Here is a 17,368-nt window from a genome sequence, read left to right as displayed (position 1 = left end):
CATATATACACACACATGCATAATATAAACACATTCGAGGGAGGGCGGGTGGGGACTCGATACCAACACTACATCAGAAAAGGTTAAGCAAAAAGCATGAATCTAAGCATCGCAGGAGCCGTCGGCTTTTTAAGTCTTCGAGATGACTGACGAGTGACGTTATTCCTACACCGACGTGTCCAAACACTCAGTTGCATTGTAAATCCACATTGAGGACATTGGCAGCCTAATATAAGGAGGCGACGTCGCGCCACCAGAGTCAGCGGTTCTATCGTAAAGCAAGTCTGAGCAATACCAATATGGTACAAAGATATTCGTTGGACAAAAAGAAGCGGAAAAAACAAGTTTGGTTGAGGCTCTTGTCCACAGTGACACTGGCTGCCACGCGATTGGTTGTGTTTTCTGGCAAAGGTCAGCAGCCTCGAACCCGCTGCACGTCTTCAAAGGGAAGTTCCTTTACGGCCGACACGGCGAGGGACGCTCCCCGCCCAGTCCGGAGGCGCCTCCTCAGTAGTTGTACTTCCCCTGCTCGTTGACCGGGGACGTGGCGGGTATGAACAGCGGCTTCGGCGGGACGTCGGGCTTTAGAGAGGAGGCCCGGCGGACGATGGCGCCCCGGTGCGGGACCTCCTGCTGCTCTCCGTTGTAGCTGTGCTGGCGTGCGAGGTACCCGTTGGGATGAGGGGGTAGTGCACCTCGCAGGCGCTGCCCGTAGAGTTCATCCGCGCCAGAAGGGGAGGGGCTGGTGCGGCCCGCCGTTCCGCTGGCTGAAGCTGTGCTGGCGAGGGATCATTCTCCTCCTCCTCCTCCTCCTCCGCCGCCGCTTCCTCCCCCGGCCCCGCCCCCTCCGCCCGCCGCGCCATTGGGCATTTTGGCGGCGGCGGCGATCAGCGAGTGCCTCTGGGAGGAGTGCCTCCTCTCCAGGGTGGACTGGTGGTGCGAGGGGATGTCTGGAGGAACGTCCATGCGGCGGGTGAGGCTGTCCCGGGGTAAAGTGGAGGAGCTGTAGTACGGCGCCGACTCCGTCTCGGGAATCTGAGGCTGGATGCGGTTGGCAAACGCAAGCTGGCCCCCGCCGCCGCTGGCCATCAGGCCCGACGGGCTCATGAGCTGCGAGCTCTTGCTGCCGCTCGCCTCGTGGATGTGCTTCAGCAGCTCGTCCAGCGACGTCACCTCCATCACCTTCTGGGAGTAACCGGCGTACGGCTGCTGCGACAGCACGCGCTCCACGTTGTGGATTTTCCGCTCGTCCGGATGCAGGTGGCCGACCGCCGGCTGCCCGTTGGCGAGGCCGTGGGAGTAGGGGAAGACCTGCTGGTGGAGCAGGGCTGAACTGGGCCTGGAGCCATAGTTTTGGGACTTGGGTTCCTTGGCGTTGTTGCAGTTCTGGTTCTTCTCCCACTGGTTCTTGAAAGCTTTCATGCTCTTAATGGGCAACTCCGGGGTGGAATCCGGCGTGGGCAGCCCGGACAGCTCTGAGGAGTGGTGGAGGTGGTGGTGGTGGGGGTGGACCAGGTCTCCCATCGTCATGGCGTGGTGGCCATTTCTCCTGGACGAGTGGTGCTCCTTGCTGCTGGCGAAGAAGGAGTTGTAGATCTTTGGAGAGGACACTTCCAGCTTGTCGTCCTTGCTCTGGCTGTCCAGGAGGCCGTTGAGCTTGGCCAGGCTGCGGAGCGACAGGGCGTGCGGGATCGGCGCCTCGGGATCCTTGGACAGCTTCTTGGTCTTGTGGCCCGTGTGGTTGCAGTAGCACGACACCAGGAAGCCGGACAGGAAGGCGCCGAGGACGAAGGCCACCAAGACACAGGCGATCAGGAGGGTGTAATGCACGCTGTGGTTGGTCTTCTCCAGCTCCGGGGGCGCCTCACTCCTTCAAAACAGAAAAGAAGAGCCTCAGTCAGAGCGACTGCAACAGAGGAAGAAGAAGAAGAGAAGAAAAAAATCAAGAGCTAATATAGGTCAAGCAGCAGCTGGGACAGACAGGTTGTGTTTACAGGGGCTTCACTATGTGGGGAACAGCATGGCAGAGGTGTTTGAACTGAGCTCTTGGCTTCCTTTCCTTCCACTGTTAATAGATCAATACAGCCTTTCTTTCCAGGACCTGTGCTTCCCCCCTCAGACTGGCAGAGGCCAAGAGCTGCCCCCGTCAGCCAGAAATCAACTCTGAAATGAGTGAGAGCTTTAAATATTGATGGGAGCACAGCAGCAGGAACCTGATGTCATTTTCACAGACTTTGCTTTCCAAAGTGAGGATCAGGAGCGAAAAGCACCTGGTATGATGAACGAGCCAAAAATAACAGGTCTGTCCGCGAGCTCGCCGAGTTCGCCGCGCGCGCCGCCTCTGCCAACACACACTCCAGTAAGGTTGTCAGAATCTTCCAAACGAAGCCGGGTGGGCAGCCGGCGCAACGGCGCACCCAAAACACAAGGTCACTTATCCGAGGTAAATCTACCATGTAAACGCCCTTCGGCGCCGTGACCCCGGCGCCGTGCTCGCCTAACGGCGTGAAAGGCGCGATGATGGGAGAATTGAAACCTGCCACCACTCGTAATCAGAGCTCATTTGCAAGAGGCTGCCGCCATCTGTGGTGTCAGACCCTTCTCTCCGCCCTTAATGACAGTTTCTGTGAAACTGATTAGTCTGCAGGGGCGACGACTGAGCTGCATCGCGGAGGGGAAACATGCAGGTGTTCCAAACAAGCTAAATTCAGGAGTTAATGAAAGCTTGGCTCAGAACTGGAGGGAGAAAGTCAGGCTTTATGGCGGCTTTTAGGAGATGCTCAGAGATGATTTGTGCGTGAGGACAGCGAAAGCTGTTTAATATTAAAGCCCGCAACATAATTGAGTTTGAATATTTTCTTTAAATTAAGTGCTCCAGACTTGGCACCATGAAGGCTTCTGGCTGTGAATCATTTAAGTTCAATTAAATTCATGTGGGCGATAAACAGAAAATCCATCAGGGTCCACAATGTGGAGTTTTACACTATAGTCTATAAAAGGGGTGTCAGACATAAGGCCCGTGGGCCAAAAATAAAACCCAAGAGGCTCCAGTCCAACAAAACAAGCAAACTGATACAATTTCAATGAAATAGTTTAACTTTTTAAACAATTTCCTGAAGAGTAGCAGATACAGGCAGAAAAACTGGTTTAGAGCAAGAACCACATGATGCTCCAACAACTGATAAAAAGCAATGAATACAGAAATCCCCTAAACAGTACTCTAGAAAAAGCTCAAATTATTGGTACAGATAGAAAATAGTATTTAAAGGCAGAAACCAGCAGCTCCTGGTACAGTGCTATAGTATCTTTTCTGTGGAGAAATCACTGTCAACCTTTTTTTGTGTTAAAATCAGAACGCAACTTCACAAAGAAACAAGAGCAGGAGTGATGGAGAGTGTAACTAATTTTTCAAGAGAGACCTGGTAAGTGCACGTTAGTTGATGTGGAAAGACAAGTAATCTGCCTCCTGTCATCGCTGCAGCTTTAATTTGACAGTGTGCTCGTTCAAATAGCGGAGGATACGCTGAAATTATAATCAAACATGATTTATCTCTGCTCCTGACAGATCTGCATGGTCCTGCTTTTTTAAAAAGCCTTCCTTCCCTATGTAGGTCATGAAGTAGCTGGGGAAACTTATTTGGTTCTTTTAGCTCTTCATTATCTGGAGGCAGCCTTGTGAACAGGTGGTGCTTGTGGAGGGTTATTATCTCCTCGTCATGTATCACTATATTCGTTTTGAGGGGCGCTTTGCAACCATATTCCCAACTGAGAGACACCGTGGCACGCTGTAATCTTTTGGAAATGGTGCTTTGAATTGGGGTTCCAATTAAAAAAGAAAAAAAAAAAGTCAATTTTTAGCCATTTATTCATATGATTGCCTCGACTTATGACCACATTAAAAAGTCATAAATCATAATTGCAATCCCAGTGGGGGGAGCAATCAAAAGGGATGCTGCCGCGCGCCTGTTAATGCCTCTTTTCTGATTGGGTCTCATTATACAAGCCGCCATTCGCTCTGTACTTCCAAGTTCTGGGAGTCGACTGATCGGCGTCCCGGCGGCGGCGGTGGAAGTCTGCTGTTATCGCCACGTGAATCCTGCCTCCTGTCACCCCGCCGTCTCCCCGCTAACCTGTGAGTCATCCGCCCCCTCCGGACCGCGGCGCCGGCCCCCCCCCGCCTGTGGAGGTGCTCCTCCTGTTGGAGGCTGTGAGTCAAGCGTCTCGGCGGGGGGCGAAACGCTCCGCCGAGGTAAACAAGCGCAGAGCGTCTGAAAAGGCTGTCACAACACGCTTCAGGAACAGGCCGGATGACTCAATCAGCGGCGACGCGGGACATATGGAGCCACCGGTCACAGTGAAATTAATACTCTGTGATTCACGGCGAACAGCCCGGCGAGCCAGATCGGCGCCGCTCGGCCAACCGCACCTCCTGACACGGCGTTCTCTGCCGGGTGGGATCGCCACCTCGGCGACGGCGGTTAAAAACGCCGGCTTCACGACTCGCCGTCAGTGTTTACACATCTTCAGAGCACATTGTCACAATATATCTCTGTGTCGATTCAACACGGTCGTGGCTGAGCGAGGGATTAATAGCGACTCCCAAGTCTGCCAAAAAGGTAAAGAGACAGATGGTGGAGCGGAGGCGAGGGAGGGACGGAGTGACGGCGACAGTCGGGGGAATGAAAGCAGCAAAGGGGCATGAAGGGGTGAATTCAGATTAAGAGGGAAGTGTGTGTGAGAAGACTCAAAGATCCAAGAAACCAGGGAGGAGTGGTGATGAAAGGCAAAGGTGCAACATAATGGAGGAGATGTGGAGGAGGAGGAGAAGAGGAGGAGGAGGAGAGGAGGAGAGCAGCAGTGAGCGGCAGACACACTTGACGCTCTGAGTGACAGACCGTCACTCGGCTGCGTTTTGAAGCCCGGCGCTCGGCTGCGGTGAGAGAACATCCCTCGCCTCTCCTCCACGCCGCCGCAGGAAGAGAGGCGCTCCGACTGCATCCATACTGTTAAAAATAGACGTTATGTAAACAGGCAGGTTTTACACTGCGCCGCGTCGAGCTAATTGGAGCTCGTTTCTCGCATCAGCGAACAAAGCAAGGAGCTCTGACTGTTGTCGTGTTTTTATTCCCCTCCTCTCTCCGCTTCTGTCCTGCAGGTGATGAAGTTGAGGCTGAAAACAAATTACAATGGAAGTGACAACTCCTCATAAAGCACGCACGATTAAACAAATGGCCGCGGTCTTAAAATCGACTTCATTAACAATCCAGCAGCCATAAGCTTTTCCACGACACCAATTACTGCTAATCTTAAGGCTTTGAAGTCTCCGGCTCCTTCGATTGTGAAAGACTTCTCCTCGCATCTCTCGCAGGACATTAAAGCATCTGAACGACACAAAAGCCGCCATTCAAAAAGCTGCCAGGAAGGAAATCTCCCAACACTTCCAAGGTCAGACGGGAAATTATTAGTTTTTTTTTTTTTTTAACACAACTTTTCCAGAGTATCAAGCTTTTTTCTCAAGGGTGTGTTTAAACGGTTTGTAACCTGGAGAACGACTTGTGTTCTATTTTTTAGTCAGTCAAGTGAAGATGTTCCAAAATAGCCCTAATTAGTTTCTGCTTCTGCAAGCTGTGACGGCCCCGAGTGCATGTAATTGTTTCCTTAATGGCTACTTCAGCCCGACGAGGCGCCAACGAGACAAACTGGGCCCCGAGCTGCGTAGACAAGCCCCCCCACCCCCCACCCCCCCACTAATGCTGCAGATTTATTTCCACCTCACCAAAATAACAAATTAACTCATGAAACACAGCCCGAGGTTCGAGATTGGAACAAATGAATTTCCCCTTCTCCAATCCGGGTGAAAAGCCAAGCGGCTGCTTCACTAATTTGACGGTTTTAATTCTTGACGCCTGCACTACGATCGGGTGTGCCGGCGCGCACGTGCACGCGCACAGCGAGCGTGCACCCGTGCGTGCGTGCGGCGCTCCGGCCGCAGACCGGCTGAATTCAATCGCGTTGCACTTCTTATTAGGAATTTGCATAATACTCCACCTCAGTGCTCGTCCAATTGGACGCACTCTAATAAATGCATGCGAGCGGCGGCGATACGCCGCAACGCAACAGATCCATCCCCATTGAAAAGTGGCGGTAATGAACACTGCGTTTCACTCCAGGTGTGCTGATGCATACGGGCTTATATTTCATTACGGTGCTGATTGAATTCTGCTAAATTAAGTGTGCTGCGGCATCTGGCCGTCGGAGCCGCTCTGGAAGTCCTTCATTATTTACAGTATCACACAAAAGCTGGAGAAGGCGTGCACGTTTCACGTCTACTTTCCTCTGAAAGGGCACATCTCTGCTGCTCTCATGCAGAGCGTTTGGAGACTACTTGCTCGGCTTTTAAGATATCTGTCTGAAACATTTCTGCTCCCGCTGCAGAACAAATAAAGATGCTTGGAGAGTTTTAACAGGTAATGATTCTGACTCACAGAGAACTGAGGAGCTGCTCCGGTCAGCTCACATCTAATTTCTTGCAGCTCTACTACACTGAGCCAGAGGCAGATATCTTAAAACACAAAACAAACAAGAATATACGCGATTAAGTAAATGTGTGAGGAAATGTGTGTTTTACCTGCTATAATACTAGCAGAAATGATTAAAGTCTACAGAGCACATGCACTGAATCCATTAGTTTCAACATGCACCGGCAACAGAAAGAAGAGCGAAAATAATTCCAATGCGTTCTATATTCCTGCACGAACACTGACGGAGGTGAACGGCGGCATTGGAAGAATCTTGGCTTCAGCGGCCAGCTTAAAGAGACAGTCCACGCCAAAGCCACCTCCTCTATCGCACACACACGAGAAACTGCACAGGACCACACGACTGAAGCTGGAAGAGTTACTCCTGAGCTCAAAACCGATTTCAGGCCCCGTTTGCACGACGTTTCCAGTGAAAACACATCGCTTTTGCGTCTCCTGTCGACGGAGTCGGAGCGTTTTCGTGTAAACGGGACCCGATTCTCCAGACCTGCGTCCGTCTGCTCGGACCAGGCGGCGCCGTCTTTGGGGTGAACTGCCGCTTTAAGAGATGGAGAAACTCCAGCTCGGTTTCACACCGTGGGCTGGACGTTCCAAGAAACACGTCACGAAAAGGAGACGATGAAGGTCGAGAGGAGGGGTGGGGGGGGGGGGGGGTCAACAGAGGAGGCAGGTGCAGCCAGAGGGTCTCGTCCAACCGAACAGAGAGGAGCGAGAGGAGGCAGAACGGGACACTGCCGGACGGGTCCAAGGGGAAGGGTGGAGACCGGCACCACTGCACAGGCGGACTGGATCACTGTGGCCCCGCCGCTCAGCTGAAGTGTGTGTGTGTGTGTGTGTGTGTGTGTGTGTGTGTGTGTGTGTGTGTGTGTGTGTGTTTTTCTACTAAGAAACTAAGAAACATCATTTATCGCAATGGAAAAATGGCCTCGTTGTGAGCGACCTTTAATGAGCGCCATTACTATGACTCAGGAAGTGCATACTGGCAGCCTCACAAAGTCTGTGTAGTGTGTGTGTGTGTGTCGTGACCGGACCCGTGATAAATCATGCACGAGGAGCCAGCGAGGGCGAAGCGCGCGGCACGAGCTGAATCTCTATTTAAGTGGAGTAATTAACATATGGTGGACGTGCGGCCCGGGCCTGACCCTCCACGTCCGGCTCGGCTTCAGAGGCGACAGCTGCTTCCAAATCCCTCATTCATCCCACAGCTTCATTATTTTATAAGCGGGCGGTGAAGCTAAACTGGAGGACGGCGTTTAAATTTTAAATGCGTTTCGGACAGAACTTTTGAACTTAAACAGAATAAACTGAACGCTGGCAGGTTTAACCTTTCTAATGTGACCCGGCTTCAGTTTTAAAGTGATCAAGCTGAATGGCGATTACTTTTTAAAATATTAACCTGACATATCGGCCTTGTGCTGCATGATAAAACTTAAAGTTAAAATCAGTCATGAATGGATAATATTGTTATTTTTGAGGCAAAATCCGACCATCGACCAGCTCATGGTGAATAAAACCAGAACTGATGGACTGCTTTTGATTTAAATCTGATATGGAGGAACTATTAACCTGTCATATGGACATTTCAACTTTGACACTATTTATTCAGCATGGACTGAATCTTCCAGGAATTTAGACGCTACAAACAATTTTTATTGGCTCAGAGCGCCGTTGTCGTGGAAACGGGCCCACAGTGCTGTATTCCCGATCGTCTCCGCATGTTGACGTTAAATTAGAAAATGCAGCCGTCTGACCTTCAGAACAGTCTCAAGAATCTTCATGTTCCTCCTCAGCTTTAAAAACATCACAGCTGCTCTTAAAGTTTAATTCATCTGACGGATCAATAACAAAAATAAATGAATAAAAATTGAGTGATGAAGCTGAATTAATGCTGAAAACAAGTTCTTCATTATGATGCATTTTGGTGGATTTGACGAGTTGAACTGTGCAGAACTGACAGATATTTGAACCTGACTTACTGACATGGGTGGATTTAAAACGACTAAAACAGAAGAAATGTATAAAGAAATCAGATCTGGCTCCACTTCACTTTAATAATGAATCTGACCTTCACAGAGATCAGAAGTGTCTTCAATATTTCAGAGAAAAGGTGACAGCCGCTGATAACAGCCTCGTTTGTCTGAGATCCTTAAAGAAGCAGTGATGAAGCTGATTTTATGCTTCATCAGGACGTATTGGTGATGAAGAATTCCCGTGCAGGGTGAGGGTTTGCAAGCTCAGGTCATCCCAAAGTGATGGATTTATTTACCTCGTTACCAAACTCTTATTTGCTTCATTTAAACATTCTAATGACCAGGAGCAGCCTTCGTTCGATTCCCGCCTTTATGAAGACTTGGACTGTGCGCGGAATTAAAGTTTTTCTATTCTGCCGATTCACCCATCAATATACACAATATATGGTGCATATAAACATTCTTTGACTTTATATTTTAAATATCTTGTACATGAACATCTACTGTACATCTATTTTAAGGTGCAAACAGTGAATAGATGTTTCTATTTTTTTTGTATCTGTATATATTTCAACATTTCTGTAACAAAATAATAAAAATGAATAAATAGTGTTTTACTGTGTAATCTTGTGTTGTACATATTGTATATTGTGTGTACAGTGTCTATATATCCTTTGACATTGGGTGCTGTTCTATATTATATACTTCTATGTTTGTATGTAATCAGCTTCATATTATTTTTTCTTTGTGGTCTTATCGGCATTATTCATAAAGAACTGAAAAATAATGGAATCTGAGATTGATGGAATGCAGTTTAATTGAGATTTGAGGAGGAGCTTCTCCTGAGCAGGCAGTGGAGGCGCCGGGATGAATATTGATGCGGCGTTTCTCTAAACAACCGAACGCTCTGTTCACACAGCTGCTGCGGCGCGATCGCTCCGACGCAATTATGCATTGAGATTTATCACTTTACGCGGCGGCGACGGTGAAATTATACTCCGGTTAAACTTAGCGTTAGCCTGCGGTCCATATGCGAGCTGAACTGCGGAGGAGGATCCATATGGACGGCAGATCCGCCGCCGTGCGCTACTCCACCGGCAGCAACATGTGGCGTGCTGATGTGGAGGCGCGGCGTCCCGTCCGCGGTCGCCGCGGCGACTGACGGTCTGCAGATGTATAAATAACTCTTTAGAAAGCGAGCTGGCATCGACGGCCCTGCCGGACACCCGGCCTTCCTCCTGCAGAAGGTTCAGGCCGAGTTCATCGCCGCTCTGCTCCCGGAGTGTTTTAATGAGTCTGAACACAGCCGCCTGACCGGAATCTCTTATCGAGCCGTCTCCCTCGCGCTCGGCCGCTAAATTAGCCGCTAACCCGTCTTTTCGGCGCGGCCCACGCTGGTTCAACCACGGGTTTGTGGAGACTGACGCCTCACGCTGCCTCCACGAGGCACAGGTTTTCAGGTTCTCTTGCTCTGAACTGCCTCTGGGTGTGAAAATGAGTGTGTGTTTGTCCAGTGACGGGCCGATAACCTGTCCAGGGCGAAACCTGCCTTCACATTTCGCCGCTGTAGCGCGGCGTCGAGGGATGGAAAGCAGAGTGGGCGAGAACAAAACCAGGGGAGGTTTGGAAACGGGACGCTGCGCAGCTCGGTTCTAATAATTCCTGTGAAAACGTCCAGGTGGGTGTATTCCCCCGTCCAGCAGCAGCTTCAGCGCAGCCCGACTGCCGGCGTTCTTCTAAATAACAGCAGGTCAGCGGGCCCGCCCTTCCCTCTCTCCGTCCCTGCTGTTTACATAATGTAAAGCAGCTTCCCACATCGCAGCAAATAACTCACCTCCTGGTTTTTATCGGACCGTAACTCAGCCGCACACGCACAAGACGTAAAACTAATGTGATTAGGATTACCCTGCTTTATGCGCCTCTGCACCTGCAGCACTCAGATTGTGGAGGAAAGGTTTATTTCATCTCCCGCGTCCTTCTGGAGATGTTTGTTTGAGGAGAACTTTTGAAAACGTGCGAAGGCTTCCTGAGCCGCGGCGCCCGGCCGTCGCACGTAGCAGTAATTGGCTTCCTGATTATCCTTGTTTCTAAAAGATTACTTAAGTCTCCTCCTGGAGGAAATTGTTATCGTACACACGAGTTCAGTTCAGCATGCATAAGCCTCACATGTCTGCGAGATAAGCAGGAATTTGTTGAAAATCCCGCAAACAGCTGGTCCAGAAGCTCCGAGTTTACTTTTTTTTGCTGGAGGGTCCGACGATTCAACTCCGCTGAGGACAACCGATGACCTATTTCTGACGGTATGATGCATTTTTGTACGGCGTGAAGACCTGCGGAGGGCTGGAAAGCGATTTATCGCACCATTAGCTGGCCGTCCGGCAGAAGCGTGCGCCTGCAGATCGCCTTTCACGGGAATTAATCACACAGAAATATCTAATCTGATGAATTCTCACTTCTGATTAGATTGTTTATCCAGCTGCCTATCACTGCTATCTGCATTAAGCTTGTGTTGGAGAGCACACTGAGACAGATCGCAGTGAGAAAGGTGCAGGCGTAAATAAAATAAGGCTAATTAAGATTAATTTCATGAAGCTGTATGTGATGGTTCACACTGCAGCGGCTCAGGTAATGATAATGTTGTGAGAAACACCTTTATGCTGCTGACAGACGTCTAAATCTCTCCTGGTTGATTCTCAGATGAGAGAAATTATATTAATAATTGGATAAATCATGGGAAACTGTCATAAAGCACCGCACTCCGCTCTGCAGTGATTAACAGTCAAAACGTGATGAGCACACCTAGAAAAGGTTTGGATTTACTGTCCTCCTGCAACATGTGGAAAACCGTTGATTACTGGATGAATCAAGATATTCATGGTATATTCTGAAAAATCAAGGATGTCAAGTCAGAATGAACTGATTCCACTTTTTAAAAAGATGGATGCGAGTACTGACCTCGATCTGCCTGCTGCTACCGAGCACTGATGGGAGCACTTATCGAACGCCATAAAGCCAAATTTATTCTCCACATAGAAGCGATATGTGAGGACTATGTGTTGCTGCGAAGTATCTGAGTCGACGCTTCGCCTCCTCCAGGCTCCAGTATACGACTGTTAAACGACCGCGGGACCGAGCTCGCCGTTAATGAGCGTATTAGTCGGACTTCAACTGTGTTTAGAGTGTAGCATCACTGGTGTGTGAGCCCTGAAACTCTTTAGCATGTAGCATCACTGGTGTGTGAGACTTGGCCATTTGGAGACAATTCACCAGAGCAATAAAGATATAACAGAGGAAAAACACAATCTGATGGTATACATAGTTTTTTCATGGATTATTTGCTGTATTTTGTGTTTTTTTTTTTTCTTTGTTTGTTCACTTTGACTCAAATTAAACAGTTTTGCTGTTTTAAAGTAAGGTTATGTCTGTTTCCACTGCTTAAACAGCTTAGCCGTCACATTTTTCAGTAACTGCGACTGAAACTTTTTCAAGTGGAGCTATTTCTAAGTTTTTTTTTTTGTGGGAGTAGTCTAGCTGGAGTCTCAAGTCCTGGCATGTGGTCAAAGCAATATCCATTAGTGTCTCCTCTTAATGCCCTCAGCCACTGTTGCGCATTGTGAAGTGTTTTAAAAGTGCTCAAAGCTGAATACATAATTAATAAACAGTTGCCGGGCACTTGGGAGGAAAATGCTGAACGCCTATAGAGAGGCTTCGCACTTAAAGTCCAGGTCGTTACGGAGTGCAGCCGCCGTCGACGGCCATATTGATTAACATGCACACCCTTCCCTCGGACGGCTGCGGGGTGGACGATATGGCCGCCGGAGACGGGAACGCTCGCCAAGTCGAGCCTCAACTGCTGCGTGGCAGGTCGGAGCTGCGACGCCAGCTTTGGATCATTTCCTTTGACACCATGTCGGCTGGTATTTTCCTAAAAAAAAAAAATGAAACCGATTGCTTCTCTTTCTAATCCCCTGAATGACTAAATGTCTGCCTGTTTGCATCCGTCCTCACTTTGGAAGAAAACCTCAGGTCTGCTTTCACTATTCAGACTGCGATAATGATTATTGGATCCATGAAGGCAGAAAAAAGCCGCTACATTTTAAATTCCCCTGCAATTAAAACATATATCCTTCTGGAGACAAACAGAGATGACATTCACGTCTCAAAAATGGCCCTTTTTTGTGCAAAACAAAACTAATATTTATAGCATTTAATCACTATTTTATGACAAAATGAGGCTGCTGGAATTTTAATTTTCAATCACCAGGGATGAACAGCAGAAAATTACTGAGATTCTGATGCTTATTTTATCTCTTTTGGAGCTAGTTAAGAACAAAAACAACTAAAAAAAACTCAAGTTTTTACGATCTCTTAAGCATCCTGTTCGGCAGACGTGTTTATTTCTTGGGCTTTATGAGCTCATACGGCTGATAATGATTCCTTTATTGATCCTTGTTTATAGGCAGATGAATCACCCACTCAGGACAGATAAACTCCGCTGAAGCCAACACTTGTCCTGGAGGGTGAAAACCGGACGCTCTGACTGTTTGGATGGTTACCACTTCCTGACTTTCTGCACGGTGCAGTTTTTACAGCAAAGCTCCGCTTCCAGGACGACGTTTTCAAGCGAGAACGGAAAACTTTGGCTGCGTTTTGGTGCCTGTCGACGCGACGGCGGCGATCGAAGTCACTGAAACGGCGAATAAAAACTAGTGACTATGTTCTGCTCATGCTCAGAGATGGACGACTCCTCCAACCTGGTTTTCAGTGTTTCTGCTGTTGCCGTGGAAACGGATCCTGGGCCAGGACCAGGATGTCTTACTGCTGTATCTTCACCGCCTCTCTGCTCAGAGATCAGTGGATGCAAACAGTGAAACTATTCTGCTGGGGAACTGAGGAAGGATCTTTAGAGGCTCTTCCTCAAACCGGCTCTGGTGCTCGGTAGCGTTTGTTGACCGTCTGGCCGCCGTCGGCGCTCCGCTGTCCCCGGGCCCGCCCCGAGGCTTGCCGGGAGGGACGGACGGACCGAGGGAGATATCTGCTGCGAACTGGACAGGGAGCCAGCGAGAGCGGAGCGGTGACACTGTCACTTCCTTATCCAGCCTCCTCGCCGCCGCCTCTGGCTCACACAGATTGCGTTGCTGCTTCTATTACATCCTCCACCTTCCGCTCTCAGCGCCCGCTGGTTATTTATTTGTTGTGGACTTTCTGGTCGAAGCCCGAGCAGCTCGCCATCGCCGGCGCGGAGTCTGTCGGCGTGAATTGAAGCGCCGGCGCTTTTACCGGGCCGGGATTTACGGACCGGCGCCGGTGCAGCGAGGACAGAGAGCGGCGTGGCGCTGCTCTGTCCGCTCTGAACGAACCGCATCGCCTTTCTAAACCTGCAGTAAAGAGTTGTTAACAGGGAAAAAAGGCCCTCCTGCTGGACGCGTTCATTCTGTTTAACGGTCTGGACGTAAATTTAGTCTCACTCGCCGAGACTTGAACGAGCGTGTTTTTAATCAGCGTGAGCGTGAGCAATCAAATTAAAAATGTCGGGAACGACGACGCTCGGGCCAGTAGATCAAGATGCGATTAAATATTGAAGAAACGGTTGGAGTTTTACAGGCTGTGGCAGTTATTGAGGCATCCGAGGGCCGGTCTGCGGAGGAGTTTAAGGTGTTTTTATTGAGAGGTGAGGAGTTCTGGCCGTTCCACGTGTGAGGGGGAAGAACCGGAGCAGCAATCTGAAATCCTGATGTCTTCACTCACTCAGACAGCGGCAGTGAGGCGGATTACAAGCGGTAGAACCAACAGCACATCCTCAAAGATCAGGAGGATCAGCAGCATCTCACTGGGCATGTTAGGCTGTTTTAGGGTGGAGTAGTGGTTAGTGCTCATGCGTGGAAGGCCCCGGTTTGAGTCCAGGGTGAGATTAGAAGGTCTTTCTGTGCGGAGTTTGCATGTTCTGCCTGCATTCAGCCTGGATTCCCTGATCAGCTGGACCCTCCTGAATATTCAGAACACAGACCTCAGTCTGCGTTCTGGACTCGGTCTGCTCACAGATAAAACCTGCACCTCCTTCGATCGCTCCTCATTTCAGTTTTCATCTGCAGCAGACCTTTAAATTTCCTAAAACACCATCAAGGATCACTGCACCAGCTTTTAGGTTTCATCGATTTGTTTCTCAATATAAATGACTGTGAAGGCTTCTTTATTTGAAGGTAGTGTGGCACTGCTTGATTAAATGTGGATTTGTTTCTATGTCTTTATTTGTTCTCCCTTCTAGTCACTGTAAATAAGAGCTGGTTCTCAACTGAACGACCTGCGAGGGTGAAATGAATGAATGAATGAATAAAAAGAATGAACAAACCAATAATAAACCAAATTTCGCAATAGCATTTGTTAAAGTACAAAATGAGAGTTATTCTGTACCTGATTGAAAAAAATTGTCATTTCCCAAATCACCGTGAACTTTTGGAACATTCTGTTTTAATGAGCTCTGTAAATTATTACTGAAGACAAAGAAATTCTAAATTTTACTGGGTGTAATGTATTGATTTTGGATAGGAATCAGCGTCCATCTGAAATAAACATTACTAAGATTTGGCTAAAAGAAAATTGGTGTTTGGTCCTGAAGATGAAGCCTGATTCATGAGATGTTATGAAACCAGGACATAAACTTTTGAAAAGCTTTAACTCTTAAAGCTCTATTAGCTCAAATAGGTTATTAAATAACTACATTCTAAGTTTAACCTGTGCGCAATATATTAACTGTCTTTAAAAGTTACCATCATTTCCCCCAACATCATGGGTTAAAGAAAACTAACAGTTTGACTCCTTCAATCGTCCTCTGAAAACTGTTCAATACGGCTGCAGAGGTGAGTTTGAGCGAGAGAGAAGAGCGGCCTGGCTCGTGTGGTGTGTGTGTGTGTGTGTGTGTGTGTGTGTGTGTGTGTGTGTGTGAGAACATTAAGGGAACATTTGCGGAGTGTGTTGACGAGCTAAATAAAAGATGAGGAGCGTTCACAGTGTTGTTTCGACTCGGACTTCCTTTGATTCGAGGAGGTAATTAGAGCCGATGCGGCTCTGTTCACGTCTTCACGTGTTTCACGGCGACCATAAAGGAAACGCGATCTGGCTCTTTTCACCGCGCAGATCTTATCCGGAGCCGCTCTGGGTTCGATATGCGTGAAGGAACCGGTGGACATTCTGCACCACGTCACATAACGGTGTGACTAATGAAGAGTATGGATCAAAAAATCAATTAGGAACGCTCTCCGCCATTCGCCAGAGATCGGTTTAACTGGAGTTAAATGTTAGTCGGCTAATGAAAGCGATATTTCACCCTGGAAGGAGCGGTTCTGCGCATTAGCATGCATCCTGCAACACGGGCCGGTGAATGGTCAGCTCACACACATCTGATGTTACCTTTACAGCCGGTCAAACTCATTTTCCTAAATCTGCAACCAAGAGATTTGAGGTGAGCTGCTCCATTCCCGCTGAAATGCAGGCGGTATTTCAGTTCTGGGCGTTCGTGCTGCAGACAGGAAGCGTCGCACCAGAGTGAAACATTGGCGTCCGGGGGTTATTTTCTGGAGTTAGTCTGGTTAGAGGTGAGCAGCCAGAGAGGCGTTCGGGGCCCGACAGTGCAATCCCCTGCAGGTCAGAGGTCACCGAGGATGCACATCCCTCCCCCTTACCCTCCATCTCCACACTGATCGGCTCCGAGTCAGGTGACCCTTGCTCCCCCATGGGGGGAGGGCGATCAGGACCTGTACCTCTTTCAGGGTCACCTGCCTCCTTTGGGAACGCCGCCCCATGATAGGTGGTGCTGGCGCTTGTGGGTGTGGTCTTCCCTGTGGTTGTAGCGAAGGGGAAGAGGAGGAGGAGGAGGGGAGGAAGAGGAGAGGAGGTGGAGAACGAGAAGGGAGTGGGAGGAGGGAGGAGGAGGAAGGGGGGCAACAGAGTGAGTGATTAGTGAAAATGTGAATCAGGCCCGAACAATCAACTTCAGAGAATGATGAGTCCTGAGCGGGGAGAACGCCGTCACCTGTTAACAGAAACACTCTGCAGGGATGGTGAGCAACATGATGACACACACACACACACACACACACACACACACCACACAACACACACCAGCGCTTCTGGCATGTCAATATTTGCAGGAACATCCAGAACTCGGAGGTCTCTTCTGCAGAGCTGTGATTATCTCCGTCAAAAATCACTCAGTCCAGATGAGAACAGGAGGAGAAGCAAAGCCTCATATCCGTTTGTGACTGTGAATAAACGCTGCTATTTAGGGAACGTAATATAATCTGAACCCACACTGAGCGCAGTTCAAAGTTTTGGGGAAACTTTTGTATTTAAAATTGAACACGTCTCCAAAAGTCGGGCTGGAAGCAGTGAAGATGCTGTGATGGAGGCTGTAGGATGCCAGGCGGACATGGAACAAACACACGACATGAACAACGGGAATGCATGGAACCAGAACGCAGTCGTGACGGAGAGGCGGAGCCGCCGGACCCCATCGGGCCCGCCGGCGGGGGATTACATGCCGTGTGTTCTGATGAGTTGGCGTTTATTTAAAAGTTTATTTGGGCTGGAGCACGGCGTGTTTAGGAACAATCCAGAATGTCCAGTTCAACGGCGCTTCAAGGACAAAGGGAGATTTTCTGTGGGTTTTTTTCGGGTTTGTAAACGTAACTGAAGCCAGGTTCACATGCTGAATAAACACTTGAAAGAAAAATCACTTGAGCCTGAAGAGACTTGGAGTTTTAAAGCTTGTTAGCGCTCTTGGTTGAGATCCCAGCTTTCTGGTTTGGAGTTTGCAGTTTTCTCTGTGCATGGATCAGTTTTCTCCAGGTATCTGGTCTCCTC

General features: G+C 49.0%; 1 protein-coding gene across 1 annotated transcript; it reads right to left on the bottom strand.

Annotated features, from left to right (window-relative positions):
- Positions 1–507: 507 nt before the first annotated feature.
- On the bottom strand, positions 508–16,339 carry LOC115397258 (semaphorin-6D-like). The gene is made up of 3 exons (XM_030103486.1): positions 16,189–16,339; positions 825–1,870; positions 508–695 (listed from the first exon to the last, which is right to left on the bottom strand). The coding sequence occupies exons 2-3, from the start codon at positions 1,528–1,530 to the stop codon at positions 508–510; spliced, it is 894 nt and encodes a 297-aa protein (XP_029959346.1). The 5' UTR covers positions 1,531–1,870; positions 16,189–16,339.
- Positions 16,340–17,368: the final 1,029 nt, after the last annotated feature.

This window comes from Salarias fasciatus, chromosome 11 (assembly GCF_902148845.1).
Source record: "Salarias fasciatus chromosome 11, fSalaFa1.1, whole genome shotgun sequence".
Taxonomy (NCBI): domain Eukaryota; kingdom Metazoa; phylum Chordata; class Actinopteri; order Blenniiformes; family Blenniidae; genus Salarias; species Salarias fasciatus.
This window is presented reverse-complemented; position numbering and strand designations above follow the sequence as displayed.

Coding starts and splice junctions, on each gene's coding strand:
- LOC115397258 (XM_030103486.1), bottom strand. CDS start 1,530: ATGACGATGGGAGACCTGGTCCACCCCCACCACCACCACCTCCACCAC. Junction 696..824: donor GGGCGGGGCCGGGGGAGGAA/GCGGCGGCGGAG, acceptor AGCGCCTGCGAG/GTGCACTACCCCCTCATCCC.